General features: G+C 44.3%; 9 protein-coding genes across 9 annotated transcripts; 5 read left to right on the forward strand and 4 right to left on the reverse strand.

Annotated features, from left to right (window-relative positions):
- Positions 1-91: 91 nt before the first annotated feature.
- Positions 92-1,539, reverse strand: SAMD00019534_072300 (hypothetical protein; the record flags this gene model as incomplete). Its single annotated transcript, XM_012897637.1, has 3 exons — positions 92-325; positions 405-1,401; positions 1,508-1,539. 3 exons carry the CDS (start codon positions 1,537-1,539, stop codon positions 92-94), a joined length of 1,263 nt encoding a protein of 420 aa, XP_012753091.1.
- Positions 1,540-2,650: 1,111 nt separating this feature from the next.
- On the forward strand, positions 2,651-3,062 carry SAMD00019534_072310 (hypothetical protein; the record flags this gene model as incomplete). The annotated part of the gene is made up of 3 exons (XM_012897638.1): positions 2,651-2,692; positions 2,767-2,891; positions 2,972-3,062. Coding segments are annotated over 3 exons (258 nt in total), but the record flags the coding sequence as incomplete, so codon positions are not given.
- A 368-nt stretch (positions 3,063-3,430) lies between these two features.
- SAMD00019534_072320 (hypothetical protein) lies at positions 3,431-7,739 on the reverse strand (the record flags this gene model as incomplete). Its single annotated transcript, XM_012897639.1, has 4 exons — positions 3,431-5,802; positions 5,883-6,839; positions 6,937-7,269; positions 7,367-7,739. The coding sequence occupies 4 exons, from the start codon at positions 7,737-7,739 to the stop codon at positions 3,431-3,433; spliced, it is 4,035 nt and encodes a 1,344-aa protein (XP_012753093.1).
- Positions 7,740-9,326: 1,587 nt separating this feature from the next.
- SAMD00019534_072330 (hypothetical protein) lies at positions 9,327-11,379 on the forward strand (the record flags this gene model as incomplete). The annotated part of the gene is made up of 5 exons (XM_012897640.1): positions 9,327-9,437; positions 9,558-10,125; positions 10,189-10,316; positions 10,376-10,716; positions 10,779-11,379. 5 exons carry the CDS (start codon positions 9,327-9,329, stop codon positions 11,377-11,379), a joined length of 1,749 nt encoding a protein of 582 aa, XP_012753094.1.
- A 1,524-nt stretch (positions 11,380-12,903) lies between these two features.
- SAMD00019534_072340 (hypothetical protein) lies at positions 12,904-13,784 on the forward strand (the record flags this gene model as incomplete). Its single annotated transcript, XM_012897641.1, has 2 exons — positions 12,904-12,990; positions 13,110-13,784. 2 exons carry the CDS (start codon positions 12,904-12,906, stop codon positions 13,782-13,784), a joined length of 762 nt encoding a protein of 253 aa, XP_012753095.1.
- A 3,249-nt stretch (positions 13,785-17,033) lies between these two features.
- Positions 17,034-19,253, forward strand: SAMD00019534_072350 (hypothetical protein; the record flags this gene model as incomplete). Its single annotated transcript, XM_012897642.1, has 3 exons — positions 17,034-17,309; positions 17,434-18,249; positions 18,315-19,253. The coding sequence occupies 3 exons, from the start codon at positions 17,034-17,036 to the stop codon at positions 19,251-19,253; spliced, it is 2,031 nt and encodes a 676-aa protein (XP_012753096.1).
- Positions 19,254-19,703: 450 nt separating this feature from the next.
- On the reverse strand, positions 19,704-20,684 carry SAMD00019534_072360 (hypothetical protein; the record flags this gene model as incomplete). Its single annotated transcript, XM_012897643.1, has 3 exons — positions 19,704-20,353; positions 20,461-20,536; positions 20,646-20,684. Coding segments are annotated over 3 exons (765 nt in total), but the record flags the coding sequence as incomplete, so codon positions are not given.
- Positions 20,685-20,948: 264 nt separating this feature from the next.
- On the reverse strand, positions 20,949-22,180 carry SAMD00019534_072370 (hypothetical protein; the record flags this gene model as incomplete). The annotated part of the gene is made up of 3 exons (XM_012897644.1): positions 20,949-21,293; positions 21,372-21,802; positions 21,868-22,180. The coding sequence occupies 3 exons, from the start codon at positions 22,178-22,180 to the stop codon at positions 20,949-20,951; spliced, it is 1,089 nt and encodes a 362-aa protein (XP_012753098.1).
- A 1,653-nt stretch (positions 22,181-23,833) lies between these two features.
- Positions 23,834-25,357, forward strand: SAMD00019534_072380 (hypothetical protein; the record flags this gene model as incomplete). Its single annotated transcript, XM_012897645.1, has 3 exons — positions 23,834-23,927; positions 23,999-25,155; positions 25,226-25,357. Coding segments are annotated over 3 exons (1,383 nt in total), but the record flags the coding sequence as incomplete, so codon positions are not given.
- Between the last annotated feature and the right edge of the window lie 140 nt (positions 25,358-25,497).

A 25,497-nucleotide genomic window follows, 5' to 3' on the forward strand; every position in this document is an offset into this window, starting at 1 on the left:
GACGACGGACAGCGCGTTGGCATTACCTGTTCCTGTATCTATCTGTACTATAAATATAGATTATTTATTATAACGTAGGTTCATTGAACCCTTAGCCTAGCTTCCATATCTTGATGATGTCATCTACACCTCCAGTGGCAATATGTGGATTGTGCGAGCAGAAGTCTAAGCAGGAGATGAAATGTGAATGTGCTTCGTTGATTGTCTTGATACATCTTCCCTGTGCAATGTCCCAAACTCTGATGGTCTTGTCATCTCCAACACTGATCAAGTACTTTCCACATGGATGGAATTTAATGGCCCTTACCCAATTGTCGTGTCCAATCTATATTGTTTGATTGTGTGGATGGATGTATGAGTGATTGATTGATTGATTGATGATTTGATTCCCGTCGACGACTTACATATGTGGCTAAGCAACGACCTGTTGCCAACTCCCAAATCTTAATAGTCTTGTCTCTGGAACCTGTTGCTAAATATCCTGCCTGTCCAAATGATGTGCCACCTGCACCTGCCTTGGCTTTTGACTTGCCCTCTGCGGTGGACATGAGCGAGCCTGGAATCTCAACGATGTTCTCTGGTGAATAGGCCAGACACTCGACAACGTGGCTGTGCTCTCTGAATGTGAGCAGACACTCGCCCTTGACGATGCTCCATACACGTGCCGTCTGGTCGTTGGAGCACGAGGCAATGCTGGTGCCATCCTCGCTGACGATCAGCTTGCGCACCCAGTCCTCGTGGCCCGTCAGAGTCTTTGTGCAGTAGCCCGTGGCCGTCTCCCAGACCTTGATGGATTTGTCACGCGATGAGCTGACCAGCTGGTCGCCCGACGGCAGAAATCGCACGCAGCTGACATTGTGATCGTGTCCGTGTAGCGTCTTGAGACAGTCGTACGTCTGGAAGTCCCAGATCTTGATGGTGAGGTCTGCAGAGCACGAGGCCATCAGGTTTCCAGTCTTGTCAAAGTCGATGTCCTGCACGGCGTTGGTGTGTCCTTTCAGAGTTCGTTCAAAGTCTCCGCTGTCAAAGTCGTAGACGCGCATGGTGGCGTCCTCCGAGGCCGAGACGATCACTGAGTACATTGGATGGAAGCGCACAGCGTTGATGCAGTTCCTATGTCCGGTGAGCGTGTGTTTCTCTGGCTGGCGGGGCAGCGCGTCTTCTTTTCCTCGTCGTGCCTGGCCTCCACCGCGTCCGCCATTGTTCAGCTCCTCCTCCAGTTGCTTGACCTTTGCTTCCAGTTCGCCAATCTTTTTATTTAGCCTGATCACTGATGTCCACTTCTTCTCTAGTAGTCCCTTTGCCGTGGCGTCCACCTCGCCAACCTTTGCCTCTTTGGCAAACTCATCTGCACTAGTCTTATATTCGAATGTGGACAAATAATCTAGTATAGCTTGATTACTGGTTTGATTGATTGATTGATGATTGTTACAAGAGTGTCAGTGTATCCTGTCCCTGTACTCATGCGCCTATCATGACCTGTCTTTCCGCTGTTTGATGCACCTACAGTTGATCCTTTTGTTGTTTTGTCAATACCATTGTTGATTGATGGCTGTCTGCCTGCTGTTGTACACCTATGTAGTTGTTGATGGGTCGCGAACCAAACTAAGAGTCTCCTCTTCTATATATTTCTCTCTCTGTCTCTTTCCTTTAAAGTACAATTACTGGTATCTAGTACTGCTGCTGTTGTTGGTAGTTTGTATTAGTACTAAGTTCACAGTGAGTAGTAACGGTTGTGATTGATTGATTGTAAATATTTATAATATGGTTGTGATTGATTGATTGATTGATTATGCAAGTGAGTAGTAGGCGCGAATGATGTTATGAGTGTGTTGAGGTGGTATTTGTTGTGTGTGTACGTGTGTGAGAAGATGTTTGTGTTGTTGCTGTTGAAGTGTGTGTCGCTTGTCGTGTTGAGAGTGAAGTGGTGCGTGTGTGTGTATGTGTTTGAGGTGTTATATATCTCTTTCACTCATTCACTCACACAACCTTAATGAGTCCTTCACTCTCTTTGTCAAGTTTCCAAGGATGAACAAACCTACCTAACCAAAAATAATAAGGACCTGTTATGATGAAATAGCTAAAGTAATATAATATAACAGTAAATATATATGTGTGTATATAATTTATATATATGATGATGATGATGGTTGACCTATCACCTGACAACGGTTGTCTGTTTCTCTCTCTTTCGCAGCAACTAAAGACCAATGGTGGGTGGTGCTCAGTGGTATCTCATGGAAAGGTTGGTGGAGTAATAAAAAAATAAATAACTGGATGGGTCTGAATGGTGTGGGTGACGCAAGTCAATTCAAAATTCAAATCTGCTTTCAACGACCAAATTTGAACTTCATCTTCATCTCTGATTCAATACTAAGTTTATGGGTCTGATCATGATTGGGACAACTATCTCAATCAATGCATTTGCCAACGATTGACAATCAACTCCTTTAATACTTTTATTATTACATATACACATACATATAATATACTTTACGATTATTGCAACAGTGTCATTGTTGCATTATTGGAATAGATTACATTAACAATGTCGATGGTAGAGCAGTTTGTAAAGAGTATGATGATGTACTTTCTGAATGATTGATTGATTGATTGAATAGATACTTACTAACTATTACATATGTATATAGAGAGAGTACTCGTACTGACAGTTGATGGGAGAAGTATTGTTGTAAGTACACTACTTATTAACTTGATCAAACGTTTAGATCCTGATCAATCAATCAAACAATCAACCAAACATAGGGTACATTGATAGGCTTGGACCAGATGATCAACATAGTACTTGAACAGTGTCATCAGAGGATATATTCAGAGGAAGGAGTCAAGGAGTTCAATCTAGGTGTTCATATTATAAGAGGTGATGATGTGTATGTTGTTACTTCCTTAGTGCGCTCGCTGATTGATTGACGGAGATTAACCATCAACTTCCACTTACACATCTACTTAGTGCAATCATTGGCGAGATTGAGAAGGACCTTGATGATAATCTCAACCTAAAAGATATACATGCTGCTCCAATGAAGCCAATCGTTCACTAATCTAGGTACTCTCATCCACGTGCATCAACGACCCTTGAGTGGCGATTCGAAACAACGCTGGGTCGGGGGCACCTCCATATCGATGTGACAGGCATACGACCTCTTGGTCTCATTCACAAGTCAATCAAACAGTAGTCCATGGTTTGATACATCACCTTTAACACCTGCATCAGCGTGAGTGCACTCACCAGCAGACACATAATGCCCGTCCAACCAATGCCCCAACAACATCAACATCATCAACATCAACTCAAGAATGAACGAATGAATGAATGAATGAAGATGGAAAGATAGATAGTATACATAGATCATTTGGGTTTATTCATTCTATTCGTTTCGCGATGTCTGGCATGAAGGCCAGCCTATGATCACAGTATGGTCATCTTGGTTTTGGATTTGCCATGACCAAGACGGTATCTGATCAACCACTTGTGTCTCACCCAGTAGCCAACGCCAACTGCTACCAGTATCGTGCCACAGACTACACCAACAACCACACCAATGATCACGCCGGTGGACAATCCTCCGTTGCCACCACCGCGCTTGCCACAGACGTCGACACGCGAGTTTGGATCCATCAGCAACTGGAAGTCTGGATCGATCACGACACGATCGTTGTACTGGGGAACGTAGGTGGCGACACGCATGTTGATCTGGCCTGTGGCCGAATCGTTGCCAATCACGCGGTTGTTTAGCACGGCTGGGCGGCCGTCCACAACTCCATTCTTGAGGAACCTGGCGTACAGGATGTTGTCATTGAAACGCAGCTGCAGCCAACTGATCTCGAAATCGCCGCCAATCACTCCAAGCTTCTGGTCGGATGTCGAACAGGATGTGATGGCCGAGTCGTTGTTGGACATGCCGCCCGAGAAGACGACGCGGAGCGAGTTGAGACTGGTGTTGAATCGGTAGGATGACAGAGTAATGGTGTACTTGAGTGAGGATGGCGACAGGAAGATTGTCTGGTTGGCAAACTGCACCTGGCCGCCTTGGGTGCCATACAGGTCGATGGTGACGTTGATCACGGTGGCCGTGTCCTTGAGATTGGTGCTGTACATGTACCTGGTCACCTGGTCATTGGATGAGCTGCTGAAGCGCCAGTCAGCCAGTGTGTAGGACTTGAAGACGTCGCCAGTAGCCGATATCTCCTCGACTGCAATGACATTGACAAAACTCTGCGTCTTGGCGATGACTGTGGCGTTGGCACTAGAGTCATCAGTCGAAGTGATGACCATTGTTGGCTGGTCTGTGGCGGCTTGTGCATCGACCTTGTTGTTGGGCTTGAACATGCAGTCGCTGCCCGTCCACTCAATAGAACAGTTGCAGCCAAATGGTGTGCACTGTCCATTGCCGCCACAGGGTGGCGTGCCTGGACATGGAGGTGGCGGTGCAACGTATGTTTTGTTTGTGATGATCAAGTCCTTTGTGTAGACTGTGCCAACTTGTAGTTTGAAGTAACACTGAGCTGCATTCAACACAATGTTACTCTTGGACAAGTCAAAGTCGACGATGAACGCCCCGGTCAGCTTGCTTGGCGTCAAGACATGCACTTTGCCTCCATCACGACAATCGAGTATACCCTTGATCACACTGATGTCCTGGCCCAAGGCATCGCCATACACTGTGAGTGCGTTGGTGAATGATCCTTGGGTGCTGTACACGGTGGGCACATCAATGATCTTGGTGTCCAGCATGTACTGCAAGCCGTTGGCCTTGAGGTCGCCAGACGAGTATCCATTGAAGTTGCTAATGGCGTCGATCAGGCCGTGCACGGACAGGAGCAAACCACCGTATCCAAAGCCAGCTGGGATGTCGACCACTGCGCTAAAGTTCATCAGTGAGTCATAGTTTAGAATGGAGGTCTCCACGGTCAGTACGTCGAATGACATTGACGTGAGGTAGACGACTGGCGCGTGAATCGAGTGTAATCCTGCGTTGCCAGTATCCTCGATTGAGACATTGAACTGGTATCTACGGTTGGGCACCAACGGGGTGATGGTGAACGTCTTGAGGGTGGGTGGCTGGGTGTCCACGATGTTTGGACAGGTGATGGTGACGTTATCCAGACGGCCGCCCAGCGGACTCACAGGGAACGTCGTGCCATACCTGTCATAGGTGACATTGTTTCCAAAGATGTCGGTTGTGATCATCGAGGAAATGTAGTATGTCTGGGACTTGCAGGCTGGCGCGATGTTGACTGTGGCAGACATAGATCCGTTGACCAGACCGAACGTGAATGTGGTGGGATCAGCTGTTGATGCAATGACCACATACAGGTTCTCTAGCATGGCGAGACGATCAACTACAAAGTCCCAACGTATCTCGCCTCCTGAGCCGCTGCTCAAGTCAATAGTCGGGCTGGCAGATGTTGCGTTGACCTTCATTGCCCTCACATCAAAGGTGTAGCCTGAGCCCTGGTAGGAGACATTGTGGATGGCCTTGAGCGTGGTGAAGTCGATGTCCTTGTTGATCAGGAAGAATGGGACATCCTTGCCGACGGGGTAGCCACTATAATCGATCTTGATCTGGAACAGTTGGGAGGTGCCCTCCAACTCTCCGCTGGTCGGGGTGTTGATGCTACCGTATTGATTGAGTGTGCCATAAGCGTTAAGCATCAACAACTGAGGTTGCCAATTCTTCATGTCCCATGAAGGGTCTGGATTTGTCAAGTTGAAGTACAGCGATGCAGACTTGTCCCAGTAGAATATAATATATGCTTGGGTAATGTTGAATACATCCACTGTTGTTTGATTGATTGATTGAGAGTTAGTGAGTGAGCGAGTGATTGGAATAGTTCCTGTTATTGGTGATTTGACATACGCTTGGGATAGAAGTTGGGGAATGGTGTGGAGTCAACCATGAGGTTGTCGCCAATGGTGTAGACGCGTGTGTTGCCAGAGAAGTCCGCCACGGATACAGTATATATGGGGTCGAATAGGTTGAGCGAGATCACCAGGTCAAACTCAACTCGAGTGAAGTTGACGTTATACTTTGACATGCTGGCACCCTTTAGACAGTAGTGATCGATGTTGAGCTCTCTCACACCAGACATATCATCGATGACCACTGCCTTGATACGCACCAAGTTGGGGTCGATCGTCTTGTAGGTGAACGAGCTGAGATATGGGCCCTGGCTGTCCTTGATCGAGGACGCGTCCAGTGGCAGTTGTGCAGAGTTGAGAACAGTCGCGCCATTGGTGAACTGCAGCTTGAATGGGTTCTTCATGAATGGAGGCTCAAGCAACGTGTTGGTGTAGGTGTACGATGCTGTAGTTCCACTGCCAAAGCCATATGGATACTCAATTGGCGACGTTGGTGCCAACATGTTGGTCAATGTGTCCATTTGTTGGAAGATAGAGTATCCAAGTGGAGTGTATCCCTTGTTGAAAAAGAGATCCAAGGCGATTGGTGATGAGTTGGTCGAGATATAGCTCGTCGGGTTCGTTGAGATTGTCGGTGTGCCAGTGACCCAAGTGATAGGAGTGATAAGCTTGGTGGCCACCATTGTGTTGGAGGTGGACGTCATGCTCATCAATGTCACAGTGCATGGGAACACTGATGTTGGACCAAACACATAGTATGTTGGGTTTTGACCTGTACCTGCGACATGGACCATCGTGGCAGCACAATCCAACACCAATGGCATGTCAGCACAAGATGGATTAGCATTATTTACCACATCGATCTGGAATCCAGAGTAGCTAACCCCACCAATATTCGATTGATACTCAGTCCCCAAGTCCATCCTACTTGTGGTCATGGATCCACCATCACATGCTAATATTGATTGATTGAGGGAGGGAGGGAAAGAGTAAGATGGATTTGTCCAAGTCTGATCACGTGACTATCGCCGCAGACACGTGATAATACTTACTTGCCAGGTTATATATTGGTGCGATTGGGAAGGTGAATACAGAGCTTCCAGGTTGAGTTGAGTTCATCTTTATGGTCATCGATGTGGTCCAACCTGCTTGAGTGGTGACACTGATCACAACCTTGAATATCTTGGTTATGTTGGGAAATGATGCCTGAGCTACATCATATATGTTGCACTTAATGTTGACGGTCAATGGTGTCACCTCACACATCATTGAGCTGGCCGTTAGCAATGTTGGCCAATCAACATATTGCACAATCTGTTTCTGATCCTGTAGTACAATTAGGCTTCCATGTATCTTAGCAGGACCCATGCTACCTCCTACTATCTCTGTAATAGATTGATTGATTGATTGAGTGTGAGTGATTGGAATAGTTCCACCGAGTGATTGTGTGATTGATTGGAATCGTTCCACGAGATAACTTACTTGTGCAATTGAAGGTGTTGACGACGATGGCTGGCTGATTGCCATTCTCAAACCTGACGTCGATCGAGACGTTGACGAGGGTGGTGCTTGCAAGGACACTAGCCTCATTGAATCGCCATGCTGAGCATGTGCTGCAGTTGTAGCCGTAGGGCAAGTCGATCTTTACAGCGTCATTACCATTCATAGAGACGCCATCTAGTAAGCCAACGGCATTTGGGAAGCCTGCTGAATTGATGATCACAGATAATTTGAAGTAACATGCATTTGTCGTGTCTTCTGTGAACGACTGGTTCACGGGCAGATAATAACTAACCAATGGATTTGGTGTTGATTGGGCTTGTGTGATTCCAAACTCTAAGGATGTTACCAACATCATAAACAAACAGACATGTGTCATCATCATTTTTGATGTGATTGTTGATGTTGATGGTCGGGCCATTATGGGCACGTGTGTGAACGTGATTAATGAGTGGGAGAGTGATTGATTGATTGATTGATTGATCAACTGATCAAGTGATCGAGTGATCGTAGTGATACTAAGTTTAAAAGAATAGTATTATTGGATTGAATGATGATGAATGAATGATTGTCTGTGTCTTGGTCCAATTCCAAGCGATGTGCTTGTGCTGTGAATGAATGAATGAGACTTGGTCTTCAAACTCTGACTGGTCCAATTCTATTTAGAACGGTTGCTACGGATCACTCCGGGTTGGACAGTGCAATGCTGTGCCAGTGAGGAAGCCTCCCAGATTTGAATTCTTTGATCAACTTTTTCATCGAGCTGGCCCTTAGACTCAACAGGTATTCACACATTACCGGCTGTGGTTCATCACCTCAACACACCCAAACAAAACCTCCAAGAGTCTGATGGGCTACCTCGGTTTTTATGTCGATCGATCACATTTTCTCACCACTATGATCAATAAAAATAACAGAAAGTTGGTCATGTGATGTCATTAGACTGTGAAAGTAAAGTGGTTTTATCACTTGACCTAGACCAGAGTAATTTCCTTACGAGTATCCAGAAACATTAGAATCATTCAACGAACTACTTACTTACTTACTCACTGAATACGGACCGAACCGGTCCACACCTTTATGTGATCAAGGTTACAAAGTCTATCTGTTCAGAGGGAACATAACAAGAATGATTGAATGGATGAATGAAAGTTTCGGAAGTTAGAAGGGGATGATAACAAACCATGGGTGACCCTGAGTGAGGTCACTTTCCTACTTTGACCACACTTATTCTTAAGTTCATTGGTCATCGAGATTCGCCTAACAACAGGATTCTAATCATACTGCCTAGGCCTATCCCTGTCCTGCTCCATTTGCTCATCTTGGTAAACTAGTACCCTGGGTATTTCAACACAATGGACCAATCAAGCCAAGTAAATTGCTCTACAGGAGGACCACTTTGCTTATTTTGGACATAATCCAAACTTTAATTTATTTTTATCACAACAACAACAATAACATCATCATCATTGTTGTTGAGTTGTATGTGTGTTAGTATTGGATGATGATTGATTAGAGTGGTCTGAAAGTAATGGAGGAGTGCGACTTTGGGGGTGAGCATTAAAGTGTGTCTATCTGAGCTGGAAGTGCGAATGAGTTCGCTGGTGTGAAAGGGTGGGGGTAAAGTAAATGTCCTCCATCTTGCTTCAGCATCTCAGGCGTCTGCTTTGTTGGTTAGTATGTATCATTCATTCATTCATTCTTTCATTCATTCTTTCAAGCCAGGCAGTCAGTCAGTCAACATCTTATTCCTCTTATTAATGTGTGTTTGGTAATAATAACACATCAATCAATCAATCCAATACAATACAATCCAATCCAATCAAATAGTACAACTTGTCTTATCCCTATCTCTCCTTATATTATAACAACATAAATATATATATTAAACAAATAGATCTTAATAGACCATCAATCAAACAATCATATAAACATAGATAGGATGTCAGCAACAACACAGAATGCTCCAACTACACCAACTCCGATGGATGGTGTACAACATGCAATTTCACAACAACAGCATCAACATCCAAAGACTGTAGAAAAGAATAAGGTACGCCATCAAATTGATTGGACGATGAGATGACGATACAATCTGACCCGATCTCAATCCGATCCGTGGTGATTGTTGAACTTAAACTAACATACTGTCCATGTGATCATCACTTTGTAGTCGACTGCAGATCCACAGAGCAAGTCACCAGCAACTGGATCACCAAGTACTGGCCGTGCAAAGTTACAATGGACAAAGTCTCAGCAGGATTTGAAACTGCCAACGGTGGATCGTGTGGTGTCCACCGTCAAGTATCCACGTGCAGAACCACTCGATCACAATGTCCTCTTCAATCCAGACAACACAATCAATTTGGTGAAGCTCCAGGAGCACTTCTACAATGAGGGCCGTCTTCATCATATTGACATCAAGGAGATTGTGGAGCGAGCTGCCGAGATATTGGAGAAGGAGCCGACATTGGTATGTGTCGATGCGCCTATCACAGTGTGCGGCGATGTACATGGCCAGTTCTACGACCTGATCAAGATATTCGAGAGCGACATTGGAGGCAACCCAGCCACCACCAACTATCTGTTCCTGGGCGACTATGTCGATCGTGGATACTTCTCAATGGAGGTCATCCTCTATCTCTACTCTTGCAAGATCAACTATCCAAAGACATTCCACATGCTACGTGGTAACCATGAGTGCAGACATCTTACCGACTACTTTACATTCAAGGAAGAGTGTAAGTAATGATTGGTTTATTGATTGATTGATTGATTGATCTAACACGACCATCTATCATCAGGTCTACACAAGTACTCTGAGGAGATATATGACTTTATCACAGAGTCATTCAATGCATTGCCTTTGGCGGCACTGATGAATGGCAAGTTTCTCTGTGTCCATGGTGGACTATCTCCAGACATCAAGAATGTAAGTTGTCAACTTGACAAAGACATTATCATCTTGCTAATGAACTACCAATCCAATAGCTTGATGATATAAACAATATAGATAGATTTAAGGAGCCTCCATCAACAGGCCCAATGTGCGACCTGTTGTGGGCAGACCCAATGGAGGAGTTCAATGCTGATGTCCGTGAGCACTTTGTGCCAAATGAAGTCAGAGGTTGTTCATACTCATACAGCTACAGAGCGGTGTGCGCATTCCTACAGAACAACAAACTGCTGTCTGTCATAAGAGCACATGAGGCTCAGAACACTGGATACAAGATGCATCTTCAGAATGACGCCACTGGATTCCCAGCAGTAATCACCCTATTCTCTGCTCCAAACTACTTGGATGCATACAACAACAAGGGGGCAGTATTAAGGTATGTGTCGTCCACACCTTGATTGGAATGGAACAATCCCAACTAACATCCATCAATCATAGATACGAGAACAATGTTATGAATATTAGACAGTTCAATAGTAGTCCACATCCATATTGGTTGCCAAACTTTATGGATGTATTCTCTTGGTCAATGCCATTCGTCTCGGAGAAGGTGGCCGAGATGTTGTTGGTGTTGCTCAATCTGTGCGATGACGAGGAGGCTGAGCGCCAGGAGAGCACAAAGGTGGTGGACGTCGAAGAGGAAAAGCGCAAGCAAATGCTACGTGCCAAGGTGCGTTCCGTGTCAAAGATAATGCGCATGTTTACAATCCTGCGACAGGAGAGAGAGACGATCATGATGATCAAGAGCTTCACGCCGTCCAGGACCATCCCCCAGGGTCTGCTCACAGAGGGTCCCGACGCGCTCAAGAAGGCTCTGGGCGACTTTGCCAAGGCCAGAAGAATGGACTTGGTCAACGAGAAGCGACCGCCCGTGTTGGATCGCGTTAACAGTCGTGGTGAGCTGCTGAGAATGAACAGTCGTGGCGAGCTCTTCCGTATCAACAGTCGTGGTGAGTTGTTTAGAAGCAACTCCTATGCTGATCTAAAGCCTCCAACTGGTCCACAAGAGACAATCCACGTTACGGAAGCCAAATCATAGATGACCCATTCTCTGTCGACAGAAGACAACATCAAGAACAATAACCAGAGTGTATATAACAATCAATCAATCACATTCCAATCAATCAATCAATCAATCAAACCTCAATCATGATGAGAGTACCTGAAGATACATGTATATAGATAGAGATAGAGGGGACAAGATAAATACCCTCTATCTAGCATTAACAACACAACAAGAATACCACCCATTCCATTCAATTTCCATCAACATAATACATAACAACAAACCATCAAACCAACCAATAAAGGAGAAGACAATACCAACAAGGGGTCACACGTGTGGACGAATCAAGAGTTTCTTACTTAAATTGTTGATCCGATGGTCGACAGTCGCTCGCCACAGAGGACAAGAGCTGTCGTCAACAGAGCTTCGATGAAGTCAAACAAAGATTGCGACAATCACTGATCTCGGTAAACGATCTTTGCATCGATGGCACTCGTTCGTCGAGGCGCAACCAATCAAATCACTTGAGCTAAGCAACTAAGTCCATCATCATCATCATGTGTACAAGTGTCTATCTAACAGTGTCAGTGTGTTTGTGTGTTGTCTGATGATTCGTCTAGGGGTAAGTGTAAGTGGGGTGTCGTCTGTGTGTGTGAAATCGTGTGAAGACCATTCTCATAACCAATCCAAGCAATGAAATGAACATTGACACACTAAGGGGTATCTAGATCTAGAGACATCCCCAAGCAAATGTCATTCAATGTGGCCCACGCGTGAACAGTTAGGAACAAAAACTTATTGACTTACTCACTTACATCTCGTCGTCCATCCAAGTAATTTATAACCCTTGGGTACGAGAGAGATAGTGAGATGGTGTGTATCCAATTCAAACCCTTTTGAGATGAGCGGAGATTTGCCTCGGTTGCCTCTCAATTCAGATGAAAGAATCCCGCACGCCCGGTGCAAGCCTATTGGCGCCTCGTCCAGTCGCAAGTGTGGTTGGGGGGTGCGACCGAATAAATTGATTGCTGTTGCGGGGCGGCAGCGGTCGTCTCTGCATGCCCGCCTTGGTCAATCAGTCACGTCGATTGCCTTCCTTCGTTTGTTTGATTGAAAGTGTATGAGAGTGGTTGGAGGGATGGTTGGTGGGGTTGTTGGTGTCAGACACGCTAACCCTACTCAACTTCACTGCAATGCTCTCTAAAGGGGCTCGTGTGGGCGCGGGCCAAAGCCTAAGGGCCTATCATCCCTCCCTTTTTAATTATATACAAATATATATATTTTAATATCTTGTATCTCCTTTGATAGCCAAATGACCTATCAGGTGAGATAACATTTGTGTGTGATGGGCGGGTTGGTTGGTTGGTGACTGAATGACCAAGTTGACAAGTGGGCGGTGATAGTGTTAGTGACCGGACAGCTAGGAGACGGTGGGTGCTAGGACAGCCACCACCGCAAGCTTCATAATGTCATCTGGTAACAGCATTCCAATCCAAGATATACTATCTCTATAACAAATATATACATACATATAATATATTTATACACACATTCACAATGAACAAGCTCATTATTGTTGCTCTTATTGCTTTGGTGTCTGTCGCAAGTGCTTGCTCCAACACCCAATACAAGACTGCTGCCCCAGTATGTATACCTTCAACACACCCATCAATCAATCAGTCAAAGAAATAGCGACGGCTCGTCTGGCACCCCCAACTCCTCACTTCATACTTACATACAATAACTTGATACACATTCAATAGGTCATCGTCAAGACTCTTGCTGATTTGACTCAACAGGAGCGTACCCTCCATGAGACCAAGATGCAGGAGATCATTGATCTGTCCCACAAGTTGGTCGCCGCTGGCCAAATCACCGCCATCTTCACCGCCTCGATCGTCGACCCAGCAACCGGAAAGACCCTCTGTATGACTGGCAACAACGGTGCCCGTGCCTCAATTCTGCACGGAGAGACCAACGTCATCCTCAACTGCTCCGACACCTACCCAGGCCGCTCATGGAAGGACCATTACCTGTACACCACCGGTGAGCCATGCCCAATGTGCCAGTCCGCCATTATGTGGTCCGGCTTCCAGAAGGTCATCTACGCCACCAGCATCAAGACCCTCTACTGTGACAAGTGCATGACCCAGATCCTCATCGACTCGAACGTCGTCACCGGATACGGCTACGGTCTCGAGACCTACAACGCCGCATACACTCCACTGGAGATCATCGGAGGTGTGCTCGCCAACGTCACCGACAACACCGTCTTTGAGAACTACTGTGTCAACAAGACATTCTGGACCTCCAAGACCCCACTGTGCAATGCCGACTACAACCCCAAGGGATGCAGCTCTGCCATCGCCCTCGGAAGCAACATGTACATGACCGTCTTTGTTGCCCTCGTTGCCCTGATTGCTTCGCTCGCTCTTTAAATTAAAAGTAAATTAAAACTATATAGGTATATCGATTACGTAACAATCATCAGTTTAAGATTCCCATTGCAATGTGAGTTATTAATTGGTGTGTGGATGACTTCCATCACAGTCAACTGGACATTCCAGTGTATACACTGGATTCAAAGGTTTTGGTTCAATTTTGAACCAAGGTAATCACAATCTAATGGAAAAGTGATGGAAAATTGATTGGGTTGATCACAGTACCTACCTTCCTCTATTTATATAATACAATTTAACCATGGTTATGTAAAGACCAAACCAAACCATTAAACAATCAAGTATACAAATAATAATCATATATTAATATGTCTCCAATAAATAGAAATTCTGTACTTTATGGTATTGGAGCAGGAGTTTTAACAGCAGCAGGCTTTTATTTATTTGCTCCAGTTTTAGTTGTTTATACTGGTTTCACATCAGTTGGTATCTCAGCAGGCTCAACTGCCTCGGGTATCATGTCAACCATTGGTACCACAGCCATTGTCCAACTCTACAGAGTATCGGTGCAACAGGCACAATTGCACTAAAATCTGCATTCCTAGCAGGAGGTACTGCTGGTGTAGTAACAGGTGTAGCACATCAAGCCACCAGACCAGACAAATCAAATTGATTGATAGATCAATCACTGGTAGTCCAACATCTGGATCGCTTTCATACATTATTCAAATCAATAAATCCATGACTTCTTTGACATCCTCATTAATGAATTATTTCAAGTTGTCAACTTAGGATTGATTCCTTTTGTACTTATTGTTATCACAATTCATTGTATCTATCTACCTGGTAGATTGTTTGTTGTGATCATCAGGTGATCAACACCAATCTTATGACAAGAATTTTTAAAAGATTTTAATAATTTTGACTGTTTTGACATGGGATGGGCCATTGTTGTCTCACTCCTCGTCTGGGGCATTGAGGACATCGAGTTCGACTTGAACAATTTAGTATCACTCACTCATTCCATTTCTCTTAAACTCTTCAAATACATACAAACATACATACAAACATACAAACATACATACATACATATTTATTACAAGACATACAGCAACAAAAAAACAAAGAGACATAAATACAAACATAAACATTACAAACAAGACAACAGAAAACCAAACAAACATATACAGGAGATTAGTGAGAAGGGAAGGAGAGATAGACTGTGTGTAGACGACCAAACACACCCGACCCCAACACTCTAAACAGAACAAAACAGATAGATTGGATTCATTGATTCATTGATTGATTGATTGATTGTAACAGTCTGAAGAATACAGGTAGGTTCCCATTAGCTAGTTAGCCCCTAGCATGCATCGACAACAACATCAACAGCAGCATCATCATCAACAACAACAACAACAACAACTCTGCGCGATCCAACCTCGCAAACCCCTCACACATTCATATTACTTATGTGTGTTTGTGTTTGTGTTTGTTGAAGGTAGTGTGTTTGTTAGTGTGTGTGTTACCGCGGCCACAGCCACAGCCACACAGGCGAGCCGCGGGTAAAAGAGGGTTCACCCTCTGGCGATGAGAGTAGTCAAAGTCACACCCTTGATCGCATTGTCGCCACCCATCTAGATCATCATTGAACTACCTCTATTTATAACATATATATATAATCCTATATACATTACATGGATTAAAGGATGGRATGGATGGATGGATAGTTGGATGGACTAGACTGGACGTCAACATCAACACCAACACACACACATATAACACATTTATACTATACATCATCATCATCATCATCAACATCAACATCAACAACCTCATACACTTGATTATTGTGAACAACAGGGGAAAGCCATTCTCCACAAAGTGTGTAGATTGTAACATCGCGTACAGCCACCATCCATCAAATTACAACAACATTGTAGAGTGTAGTTGTTTGTAGTGTGTTCTCCGTCACTTTACAATGATCGTTGATTGTTGTTACAGGATGTTTGGTTGGTTTGTTGTTGTAGTTGTTGGTTGGGTGTGATCTTTAATTGAATCACCAACAATAACAATCGTTGGTTGGATAGTTGATGATGACAACAGTATCCCCTCTTCTTCTCCTCCCCCAACAACCATCATCCATCAGATAGGGAGTGAGAGAGACAGTGAGGAGGGTGTAGGGCTTAGGCCATGTATACATACACACACATATATACATATATTAAGAGAGAGTTGTTATAAACACTATTATTATTCTCTCTCTCTCTTTTATAACTCCAACTCAGTTCTCAGACCATCCATCCATCCAACTCCATCCATTCAATTCATCGCAATCACTTATGTGATGATCATTTTGATCTATCTCAATCAGTCATCCAATCAGTCAGTCACATTCACAACAACATCAACAACAACAGCAGCAGCAGCAATAGCAGTAATAGCAGTTAGTCAACGCTTCAAATCATACGGTCAATCACTTTCAATTCATTCATTATAGCAATATCAATCATCATACAGTCAATCAATCAAATACCAATCTCTGTTGTTGTTGCGCATGACACTGAAATAATATCAACTTTACGATTTGTGTCATTCCTGCAGCAGACGTCAATCAAAGCGAAACGAAACGAGATTCTTCTTGGAACATCACCACGCAATCAGTCAATCAAACAATCAATCATTCCATTCCATCCCCGCTTCAGTTTCGGGTCTCGACCTATCCTCCTCATTCACATTCATTGTTGAACATAATATCCAAAGTTGGACAATCACAATCAATCATATATATATATATATTTACATTTGTATTTGTAGTAGTTAGTAATATTAGTTAATAGTTAGTTAATAGTTAGTTTATTATTATTGGTTGTATGTTGGTCGTTGGTTAATACAACAACACGACTACATATACACCAAGTGTAGAGATAATTCACAAAATTGACACTCTCAACCATCTTTGTCATTGCACCATTGGTCATTGGCTTCTGCTTGACCAATCTCTATCTATTCTCCCAAATACGTGTACATGTCGTGCTCTATCATCACTTCAATCGCCACTGTAGCAATAGCAACAAACATTCCTCATCCTCCTCTTCAGGAGGTTCATCATCATCTTCATCACATAACAAACACAACAACAACAATAACAACAACAAGAAGAAGAAGAAAAAGAAGATCATGAATCAATCCCAACAACATAATATTAACAATAACATTACTACCAACACCGACAACGATAATAATAATAATAATAACAACGATAATAATAACGATGATAATAGCAGCATGCTCAAGAGAAAGATATCGAGATCACCGTCTTCGTCACCACCTGGTGGCAGCTCAGACCTACTTAGTAAAGCTGTGGCGGCAAAACGCAAGTCCAAGCATCAGAAGGATGCCAAGCATGCGTCAAAGTCCCCAAAGCCAACGCTCGAACCAACGCTCTCATTCAAGAAACCAAAGAAGAATAAGGGTGGGAGTTCTGCTGAGCAGTCGCCCAAGCATCAGGCACAGTCTTCCTCTTCCAGCAGTGCGGTCAATGGCACCAATGACGCGCCAATTGTAATTTGTCTCGACGCTGAGACTATACAACAAGTTCCTGCTGGCAGCAACAACAACTCCAACAATACTACCACCTCTTCCACCATCACAAACAACAACGACCAACAACCGATCATCAACATAGCCAACGAACCGACGACCACTTCACCGCAACACCCTCTACCACCCAGTCAACAGCGGACTGATACAACAACAGCCACAGCAACCGACCAAGGAGTGCGATAATATCTTTGCCAATCAAAGCAATGAGTTCATCCCATTGCTGAGTAGCAGTAGTATCAGTAATAATGTACAAACAGAGCAACAACCACAACAACCATCGACGCCACAGCAGCAGCATCGCGAGAAGCATCAGGATCAGATGTCGATCGTCCCCGACAGAGACGGCGCAGCGCAGCGCCTGTCCAATCAGGCACTGCAGAGGCAATCTGGCAAGAGGACTCCACACGACAAGCAGATTGCCAATCTGACGCCGCCTCTCTGGTGCCAAGGCTTCTGCCGCCCTCAGGACCTGACCGTGCTCGAGCTCGAGCAGGAGCTGGACCTATTCTACAAGTGGCTGGCGCCCAATCGTTACGAGAACCAGCTACGACAGTTGATCGTCAATGAGATCGAGGCGATCGTCACAAAGAGGTGGCCCAAGGCCAAGGTCATTGTGTTTGGCTCGTTCTCGACCGACCTGTGCATACCATCGAGCGACATTGATATCCAGGTGTCGGGCATCAACGATGGTCAGCCAGCATACTCGGACCCCATACGCGAGATGCACTCCATCCTCCTCAAGAGCTACCAGAACACCTTCACCAACATCCGATTAATTGCGGGTGCCAAGGTGCCCATCATCAAGTTTGTTCACCGCGAGTCTTGGTACAACGTTGACATTTGCTTCGACACGCCCAATGGAGTCGAGAACACTGGCATTGTCAAGATGTATCTCAAGGTATGTATAGTGTAGTGCGCCACAAACAGCAACAAGCAGCATACTAACAATCCAACCAAATGCAGAAATACAAATCAATGAAGCTACTCCTCCTGCTGTTGAAGTACTTCTTGTTCCAGAACAACTTGAATGAGACTTACACAGGTGGCATTGGCTCGTACGCCCTGGCGTTGATGGTGGCCAGCTTCATCCAAATGCGACACATCCCTTATGATCAGCGCGTCGTGACACGCAAGTCCAAGCCAATCGACGAGAAGGATCGACGCCACGCTGGCGAGGACACTGACTATGGCGCAATGCTATTGGAGTTCTTCCAGCTCTATGGCCAGTCGTTCCAGTACAGCCGTCATGGAATCTGTCTGACCAACGGCGGCTTCTACTTCCAGAAGGAGGAGCAGTTTGGCACGTACCTTACGCTGCGCGACCCACACGACGCCAACAACGACGTTGGCAGGAACAGCTTCAACATCTCCTTCATCCGCGGTGTCTTTACCAATGCCTTTGTTCGCATGGTCTCGAACGACTTGCTCAAGGACAAGTACGCCAACCACCAGTTCCCAACCGTCTTGTCACGCATTATCGAGGAGAGACTCGTCGAGCAACAGGCCAAAGATCGCAACAATGTGCTCCGCTTGGCAAAGTCACTGGAGACAGCGAACAAGTTGCCAGCAATCACCTCTCAGTCATCCTTGGCATCGTCACCCATCCTTGTTGGCAACGGTGGCTACATCGACGCCGACACAGTCACAGTCAGCAGCATCAGTGGCAACAACGGCAACAACAGCAGCAAAGACTTTGTAAATATCAACTCATCCTCCTCGACATCCTCCGACGACTTCTCCTCGGAGGAGTCCATTCACTCTGGCAACGAATCTGGCTCGGACGTCCAAAGCGCCTCTTTCGACTCTGACTACTTCTGCTCGTCAGAGTCTGGCTCCGAGTCTGAGGAGGACTCTTCAACCTCCTCCGTTTCCGCTCAATCGACCAATTTGTACGGCTGGTGACAACCGTGCAAACAACTATTCCATTCAATCCATACATACATACATCAATACGACCGCTACTACCTACTACCAACTCATACATAATAGATATAGATAGATAGTAATCAAACGAATAACGAAACAAACAATGGCCTTGTCCTGCCTTTGGCTGGCAGGCAAGGTACCAACCATATACACATTCAACAAACCAGCGACAGACCTACTACCATCTTCACGTCAACCAACCCAACATACAGCAGCACTTATTCTCTGGTACACAATCACAACATGCATACATCAGTCAAGCAACAGCAATCCATCCAATCAATCATTCCATCTACCATCAACATGATCATCCTCTTGGAAATAAAGATACAGCCAACACTGGCTGCATGCATTTATTGTGATATATATATTTGAAGGCTATGTTTGATTGATTGATTGATCAGACGACATGGTCCACTTAACTTACAAAGAGGACTTGGGATGAGCGGTGGAGACAATGGTGACAAAGTCAGCAGCGACCAGAGAGGCACCTCCGACGAGGAATCCATCAATGTCGGTCTCCTTGGAGAGCTCGGCACAGTTGGAGGCAGACACAGAGCCTCCGTAGATGACACGGGTGTCGCCAGCGACCGCAGCACTGACGTTGGAGCTTAACCACGAACGGATGAACTTGTGAGCGTCCTGGGCTTGTTGGGGAGTGGCAACGACACCGGTGCCAATGGCCCACACTGGCTCGTAGGCAATGACCACACGAGTCCAGTTTGGCACGCTGGTGAGAACTGCGCTGAGTTGTTGGGCGATCACATCGTTGGTCTTGCCCGACTGTCTGTCAGAGAGCTGCTCGCCAATGCAGAAGATGACGGAGAGACCACCATCAATGACGGCCTTGACCTTCTTGGCAATGAACTCATCGCTCTCGCCAAAGACCTTGCGGCGCTCAGAGTGACCAATGATGACCCACTCGAGTCCGATGTCCTTGCACATACCAACAGAGATCTCACCAGTGAAGGCGCCCGAGGCATTGCTGTGGCAGTTCTGAGCGGCAACCTTAATACGTGGGTTGACAAGACCCTGTGCCAGAGTAAGATAGATTGATGGTGGTGAGACGATTACATCTATTGATCATAATCATTGATTGATTGATTGAGATGATTGATTGAGGAGTATGATTGAGTAAGTCAAGATGATTAGAGAGCTAGCTAATGTAATAAGTTTGACTTACCAACAACCTCTTGTGATGGCAATGTAGCAGTGTTCATGTGACTCAAGATGTTCTGAATGGACTCTTTAGTTCCATTCTGTTATCATTCCAGTGTATCATAGTGAATCGGGTCGGGGATATTGTAAGTTGATTGATTGATTGATTGATTGAACCTGTCAATCTAATGTCGTTTGAGTCATGCCTACCATCTTGTAGTTTCCTCCAACAAAGAATCTTCTTGTCATTTTATATGTTAGTTAGTTATTATGTGTATGTGTAAGTATATTAAACAGATAACTTAATGTAGAAGTATGAAATTGAATGAATGTTCATTCAGCAACACCATGTTCGGGACCTAGAGGTCTCCCCGAATTGCAACTTCAGTTTCCTTTTCTGTCTCATCATGACATGTCCCCAAACTCTTCATTCAAGATAGATAGTTATATAACTTAACTTGTACAGGTGACTCGGACATCGTATATGTTATGTTTATGTATAATTTTAAAAGATTAGAAACAAAGAAGTTTCTTTCGAACACCATCTTTGTTGTTGTTCTCGGCATCTGCTCCACTCTTGGTGTCAACACCACTGCCAGTATGATTGGCACCAGATGATCGTTTATCGAATGTAGTCATTGACTTATCGTTACCTGTGCCATTGGAATTGGGTCCTGTTGCTCTCGGCTTCAAGATGACCAACTCCTCCACTGTCAATATGCACTCGAGTGCATGTACGAAGCAAGCATATATCAATGCGCCCGTTGGATGTTGTACAAACTTCAACATATTGAATACAATCGATGGTACAATGATACATGATATAGAGAATGACAATATAATAGTTATAATCAACAACTAAATTGATTGAATAACGAAGTTGGTATGTTAGTATGATTGAGTGACATGCTTGGTTCGCGAACTACTACTACTTACCTTTCGAAGTGTTGCCTTCTTCTTCTCTTTGTTGGTTTGTAGTTTTGAGATGCGCTTGTAGAGTAGGGTGCCGTAGATGACGAAGCCAATACCGATGGTGACAGACGCCATGGTGAGGTAGATGTTGAATGTCAATGAGATGATTTGTGAGACGCTTCTACTGAACTTGAGTAGGTTGGATAGTACTCCAGCAACTTCGAATCCAAACCATATACCATTGCAAACGATGAATGCTGCCTTTGTCTTTGGTATGAATATATTTCCACTCTCTACACTTGATACACTATGATATGTTCCTGCCCAATACAACAAGAACAATTGATACGATGTGAACAACAAGTACAACGGGAAGTTATACAAGAATATCGACAATGCATATGGGAATATATCAATATTCGACCATGGATCAACTGAGAAGTATATTATACGCACTGGATATTTAAATGGAATAATTAGTCAATGATCAGTCAAACATGGAATAATATTATGTACTTACAAATGGCGAATGCAAGGATTACCAAGTGATTGATGGCTTTGAGTTTGAATCCTACTTTGCCATGACTCCATAGATGGAATGATTTGTAGGTATTTACAATTATGTACAATGTGAGAAGGATGAATGAGATGAGGAAGAATAATCGGAATGCAGTGAAGCTGTTGCCAAGTATCTCTGTGAATGGTGTTGAGCAGTTTGAGCCAGACACATATCCATTGCAGTGACAAATATTCTGTATACACTCTCCAAGATTGTTACAATCCTCATTGGTCAGACATGCAAAGTCTCCAGATGAAGATGTCTCAAAGGCCATTTTACTTCTTAAATCTGATCGATCGAGATATATGAGTGCTGTGTGTGTGTATGTGATTATGAATGATTATTGATCAATCATTCAATCTGGAAATCCACGGGTAATGGTAATGGTTGTATTATTTGTAGTAGTTGTAACTCTCTCTCTATTTGTTGTAGTTGTAATAATAATATATTTGGTGTTGGTCGATGATGATGATGAAGGTGATGATGTGATTGATTGATTGGAGATGGTTTGTTGGATAGATAATGAATGAATGGATGATGGATGATGGATTGATGATGTGATATAATATAATGTATATTAATAACACTTAATAATAAGTGTTTGATTGATTGATTGATTGGTTGGTAAGACCTACTATGGTCGATCAACCGACTAATTGTGGGACCTGATTGATTGATAGAGTGAGTGTATTAATTGTAGTAATAGTAGTAGTAGTAGTACCTGTATATAAATATATTAATGTGAGTATTAAATTTATCAGGTGATGTTGATCAAGTCGACGGATGGATTGGTTCTTCCTCTGAGGATAATGAATGGCTTAGGGGGATGGGTGGTGGATTGATGGTTGGAGGGTGGTATTATTATTACAAAGATAACGGTAATATTAACAAAGACATAATGTGTTGTGTGTGTGTGATTGTATATCTATGTGTGGATGGATGGAAGTGGTATGAATGATAGTGTTAGTTCACACATCACAATCATACCCACACACTTACACACATACACACAATTATTATTAACCATCATATTCATTCATTCATTTATTCATGACTAACCAACCACCATTATCATTTGAATAATACAACAACAATACAACACAATGGTCGTTAACATAAAAAGACGCAATGTTATAATGATGTTGTTGATGTTGTGTATTATTATTAGTTTCCAACCAACTTGTCCAAAAAAAACTGTCATTTGATTTGTCGACTAATGAATGATAGTGGACGGCATCGATCAAATTAAACGACACACATGTACAGTGGGGGGCATAAATCTTCAAACACGATTGATTTAAGGGTGTGTGTGTGTGTGTGGTAATGAGTTGAGGTGTGTGAGTGAGAGATGATCATCACCCAGGTTATGGATGATCACCATGGAGATCTGAAACTACTACAGAGATACACTTACTTCATTTATGACAAGGTCCCTAGTGTTGTTAATTAACTAGGTGGATGGATGGATGGATGGTTGATGGTGTCAGACGAAGGATGATGTAAAGTGAAGTCACACACTGATACAACAACCCTGTTGATCTCTTGTCTAAGGTATGTATGCAGGTAGGCAAAGATATATATATACCACACTCGGAGTCCGACTGATCATCGTGTAGTGATTTTGTGTGATTGATTGATTGAATAAATGATTGAGTTAATGAATGAATGAAAGATGTGAGTGTGATCCAATGTCTTGCTGTACATTGTTCATTCACCAACTCCATCCCCAGTCCCAGTCTGTTCGCAACATCTTTCATTTCAAATCAAACATTGCATTTCCCATCTTAATATATATTTGTATAACTTCATCATTCAATCATTCAATCAATCACTCTTTGTATATATACCTATCTAACAGTGAATTGTGATCACTACTACTTGTATATTCATTCAATCAATCATTCAAAATACATATAACTCTTAAGCAATGATGGAATCAAACAGATTGCAAGCCCAGAACGTGGGCATCTTAGCCATGGAAATATACTTCCCAAGCACATACGTCTCTCAGTCTGAGTTAGGTATGTGTACCAACACTCTATCTATCCACCCATCGATCAATCACTCACTCAATCCCTCAATCATACAACAGAGACATTCGACGGTATCCCAGAGGGCAAGTACACAAAGGGATTGGGCCAGACAAACATGGCTTGCGTTGGTGATAGAGAGGATATTGTGTCGATGGCATTGAACTCGGTGACATTGCTCATGTCCAAGAATAATGTGCCATACACAAAGATTGGTAGGATGGAGGTCGGCACTGAGACCATCATTGATAAGTCAAAGTCGATCAAGACGCATCTGATGTCGCTGTTCCAGGAGCATGGCAACACGAGCATTGAGGGAATCGACACGTTCAACGCATGCTATGGTGGCACGTCCGCTTTGTTCAACAGCGTTCAGTGGATGGAGAGCAGCTATTGGGATGGTCGCTACGCGCTCGTCATCACTGGAGACATTGCCGTCTATGCCAAGGGCCCTGCTCGTCCCACTGGTGGCGCCGGTGTCGTTGCCATTCTGGTCGGCCCCAACGCACCACTCGTCATGGAGCAAGGTCTGCGCGGCACTCACATGGAGAACGTCTATGATTTCTACAAGCCCGACGGCAAGAGCGAGTATCCCTACGTCGATGGCAAGCTGTCGATCGAGTGCTACTTCCGTGCACTGGATATCTGTTACGCCAACTACAAGGCGGCGTTCGAGAGGAAGCATAACACTCCATTCTCCATGGACAACGTCGACTACAGCGTACTGCACTCTCCATTTGGCCGCTTGGTGCAAAAGTCTTTCGGCAGGATGTACTTCAACGACTACGTGCTGGCTGGCGGGCCAGCCGACCCCAACCACAGGATGAAGTCGCACTTCCAGGAGTTCGATTCCATTGGTCTGGGAAAGGAGTCGTATGCCAACCCCAAGCTCGAGCAGGCTGTGCTCAAGATCTCTGAACAAGACTACAATTCCAAGGTGGCGCCAGCTTCCACCCTGCCAAAGGAGCTTGGCAACTGTTACAGTGGCTCGGTCTATGCCGGCATCCTGTCACTGCTCACCAATGTCGAGCAGTTGGACAACAAGCGTATCCTGATCTTCTCCTATGGCTCTGGTCTGGCCGCCTCATTCTTCTCGTTCAGGGGTAACGGAGCAGCCCAGAATCCCGACTTCCCCTCGACAACCAACATTGGCAAGATCGCCAACATCACTCAGCGTCTTGCCGACAGAACCAAGATCACTCCTGAGGAGTTCACAAAGGTAAGGACATCCATTAATGTAATCAATCCTTACACATTACTAATACATTACACCATCATCGTCAATCCAGAAACTTCAATACAGAGAGGACAATTGTACTAAATCAGCCTATACTCCAGCCGACACAACCGATGGCATTGCGGCTGGACATTACTACCTAGACAGAGTGGATGACAAGCTCATCAGACATTACTCCAAGAAGTGAGGAAGTATGTATGATGCAATGTGGCGATGAATGGCCAGGCGAGTTACTACGCTGCTCGCCTGTCGACTACACTCAATGCGCAGAACCCAATAAACAGGTTGGAGATATGTCGACTGTAATGTAATGTAATGTTATGT

The sequence above is a fragment of the Acytostelium subglobosum genome (genome assembly GCF_000787575.1).
Source record: "Acytostelium subglobosum LB1 DNA, scaffold: scaffold14, whole genome shotgun sequence".
Classification (NCBI taxonomy): domain Eukaryota; phylum Evosea; class Eumycetozoa; order Acytosteliales; family Acytosteliaceae; genus Acytostelium; species Acytostelium subglobosum.